We start from the raw sequence: 3,101 nt of genomic DNA, 5'->3' as shown, positions 1-3,101 counted from the left end.
AGCCAGATTGCAATGAATCTTAATAAATTTACAAAAGGTCATAACTGGAAAGTGTCAATGTAGTCTTAGCTATTTAAATAGGTAACTAGATGAAAATTTTAGAATAGGGATATTTCCATGGGAGAGTATAAAATAACCATTTCTGATCCCTGCTGAAGTTTGCTTCTGTGTTGAGAACATTTGTTTAAGAAGCAAGACCTATTCCTTGTGTACCTAATACCAGGTTTTCAGCAAGTCTCTGAAGGGTTTGCGTCTTCCCTCGAGAGTTTATCTGGTTCAAGCTCAGATGCGATCCAGACTCCTGCAGTGTCCTTGGGCAAATCAGGGTTATTGCAGCTAGAAAGCCCTTCAGAAAATAGGACCTTCCTGGGATTTGCCTGTTTTATTCTTCCAGCCATGTGAAGGCATTTGACAAGGTCTTTGAATTCTTTTTTTCCCCCTTGTTATTTATTTTAATTCTGTAGCTCTCTCTGTCCCCTGCAACGCCTTATTTTTATGTTATTTTGCTCTATTACTATTTGCCAGGCACTGTAGTAACTGTACAGAGACTTAAGAAGACATGATGTTTTTTCTTCTGTGAACTTTTATGGTATAGATAGACATCAAAAAATGATTCAAAATCAATATTTGTGTGGGGTTGTAAAGATCTCAGAATAAGAAGAGGATACAAAGAATGGACACTTCATGCAGCTAGGGGAGGAAGGCAAAGAGGGGTTCCTGAAGCTGTGGGAGTAACCTGGGGTGAATCTAGAAGGGGAGGTAGGGGTCTGCCAGGCAAAGGAGGTAATAAAGGAGGGAGGGCCTTCCTGGTATCTTATGAGCAAAGGCATGACAAAAAGAACTTGGAATTTGATAGGGCACTTCCTGATGTGCACTTTGAGTAGTTAATACTTTCTAAAGATGTTTTATCACGAAGAAAATACTCATTACTGCTTACTCAGACTCCCTCTACATCAACTATATTTAGTTCTTTAGCCATGATGTGCACAAAATAGCTCATCTATCTATTTGGGGTCGATATAATGGAAAGGCTATGAGTTATTAGTGGAGAAGGAAATGGCAACCCACTCCAGTATTCTTGCGTGGAGAATCCCAGGGACGGGGGAGCCTGGTGGGCTGCCATCTCTGGGGTGGCACAGAATCGGACACGACTGAAGCAACTTAGTAGTAGTAGTAGTATGAGTTATTAGAATTATACACACCTGGGGTCACTTCCCAGCTCTGCCACCCACTCACCATGTAACCACGATCAAGTTATTTAAACCCTCAAAACTTTATCACTGAAACAATGATAAAAATAGTTAACACTTTAGAGTTGACTTGAGGATTAAAAGATATGTTTTTAAGATACTTAAGATAATGTGAGCTCAAACTAGGCATTCAGTAGATGGCAACTGTCACTATTATATGGCTGATATAAATAGCAATTTATATTTTTAAACATTGAACAAAATGCATTGAATTTTGCTAGTCATAGAATAATGAAAACATGATTTAATATATATAAATTACTTAGGCTGACAATGGGCTTTTTATTCCTATCTTCTTTTTTTTTATAGGCAAAATCGCAATTACTATCCAATGTATTGGATGCTGCCCATCGGTTTATAAAGGAAGTTAATCCAGATGAACCCAAATGGAAGAATTGTTCTACAAAAGAGATTAGTAAAAGCCAGCAGAAAACCAAGTCTCCTATTCTGCAGGGGAGCAGCTCTCAGGTAAATGGAGAAAAATACAGTAGACATTTTCTGTCATACCTGATCATGGAAACTGTCATTCACATACTAGAGGTTTAGAGTTTTAAAGATTATTTGATCACATTATTGTTTAGTATGAATTTGTTTTCTTATTAATCAAAAGCATTTTTACTATAAAATCCTTTTGAGGAGATTGCTTTGATTTCACCGGCTGCTGGTTTTTTGAGGAATGATCTTTTGACTATATTGCTTTCCAGGCATTTTCACCACATCCGGAAATGAATATTTGAGAGAAACATAAGAAAATAACACAATGCAATATGGCAATTTTATTTTAATCAGAATCTCAGGGAGACTAAAAGTACAAAACCTTTCCAAGTGTTTTAAGTGACAGGCAATTTCACAGTTATTTAAAATCAGATTTATAACAAATTTTATGGTTATTCAAATTGATTACTGATCCTAGATAAGCTTATATCTACTCATGTCGGTATTTTAATAATAGACTTGTATTGATTCTTTAGCAGGAAACAAATTTCCTCAAATTTTGATCCTTGTAATAATCCTCATTCTTTTAGACGTCACTCACCTTTTCACATGGGCTTTCCTGATAGCTCAGATGGTAAGGAATCTGCCTGCAATGCAGGAGACCCAGGGTTCAATCCCTGGGTCAGGAAGATCCCCAGGGAAAGGTAATGGCAACCCACTCCAGTATTCTTGCCTGAAAAATTCCATGGACACAGAAGCCTGGTGGCCTAGAGTCCATGGGAATACAGAGTCAGACATGACTGAGTGAATAACACTTTCACTTTCACCTTTTCAGTGTAGTTCAGAAATAGTGACTTGACAAAAGTCACACACACACAGCTTGTTACTTTATGACAGAGTCAGGCTTGAACTTCAGTCTGTTGAGTTTCAAACCCTTGCTCAGAGAACATAAAAGAAAACTATCTGGGTTAGTAGGGTCCCTTTACAGCAGAGAAACTATACTTGAGTTGTCTAGAAAGAGTAGCATTCTGGTGGGGATTTTGCTTAGTAGACCTGCCAAGAGTGCTTGTGAAGAATCATTGAATGAGTTACAGCCTTATGATTAGAATAATAATATGCTGAGGACCCGGAGAAGGCAATAGCACCCCACTCCAGTAGGCTTGCCTGGAAAATCCCATGGATGGAGGAGCCTGGTAGGCTGCAGTCCATGGGGTCGCTAGGGGTCAGACACGACTGAGCGACTTCACTTTCACTTTTCACTTTCATGCCTTGGAGAAGGAAATGGCAACCCACTCCAGTGTTCTTGCCTGGAGAATCCCAGGGACAGGGGAGCCTGGTGGGCTGCCATCTCTGGGGTGGCACAGAATCGGACACGACTGAAGCAACTTAGTAGTAGTAGTAGTATGAGTTATTAGA

The 3,101-nt window shown here is 39.1% G+C and overlaps 1 protein-coding gene across 1 annotated transcript in view; it reads left to right on the top strand.

Moving 5' to 3' along the window:
- Positions 1–1,559: 1,559 nt before the first annotated feature.
- The window catches only part of LOC104989299 (zinc finger B-box domain-containing protein 1-like), a gene marked incomplete at its 5' end in the record, with an annotated part of 69,325 nt that continues 67,783 nt past the window's right edge, over positions 1,560–3,101 (top strand). The window contains one exon of the mRNA XM_010840929.1: positions 1,560–1,718. Within this exon, the coding sequence (XP_010839231.1) occupies positions 1,560–1,718 (159 nt within the window). The remainder of the gene's footprint in view (positions 1,719–3,101) is intronic.

Source organism: Bison bison, unplaced genomic scaffold (genome assembly GCF_000754665.1).
Source record: "Bison bison bison isolate TAMUID 2011002044 unplaced genomic scaffold, Bison_UMD1.0 scf7180017864149, whole genome shotgun sequence".
Taxonomy (NCBI): Eukaryota; Metazoa; Chordata; class Mammalia; order Artiodactyla; family Bovidae; genus Bison; species Bison bison.
The sequence above is the reverse complement of the archived record's forward strand: the minus strand, read 5'-3'. Positions and strand labels throughout refer to the sequence as shown.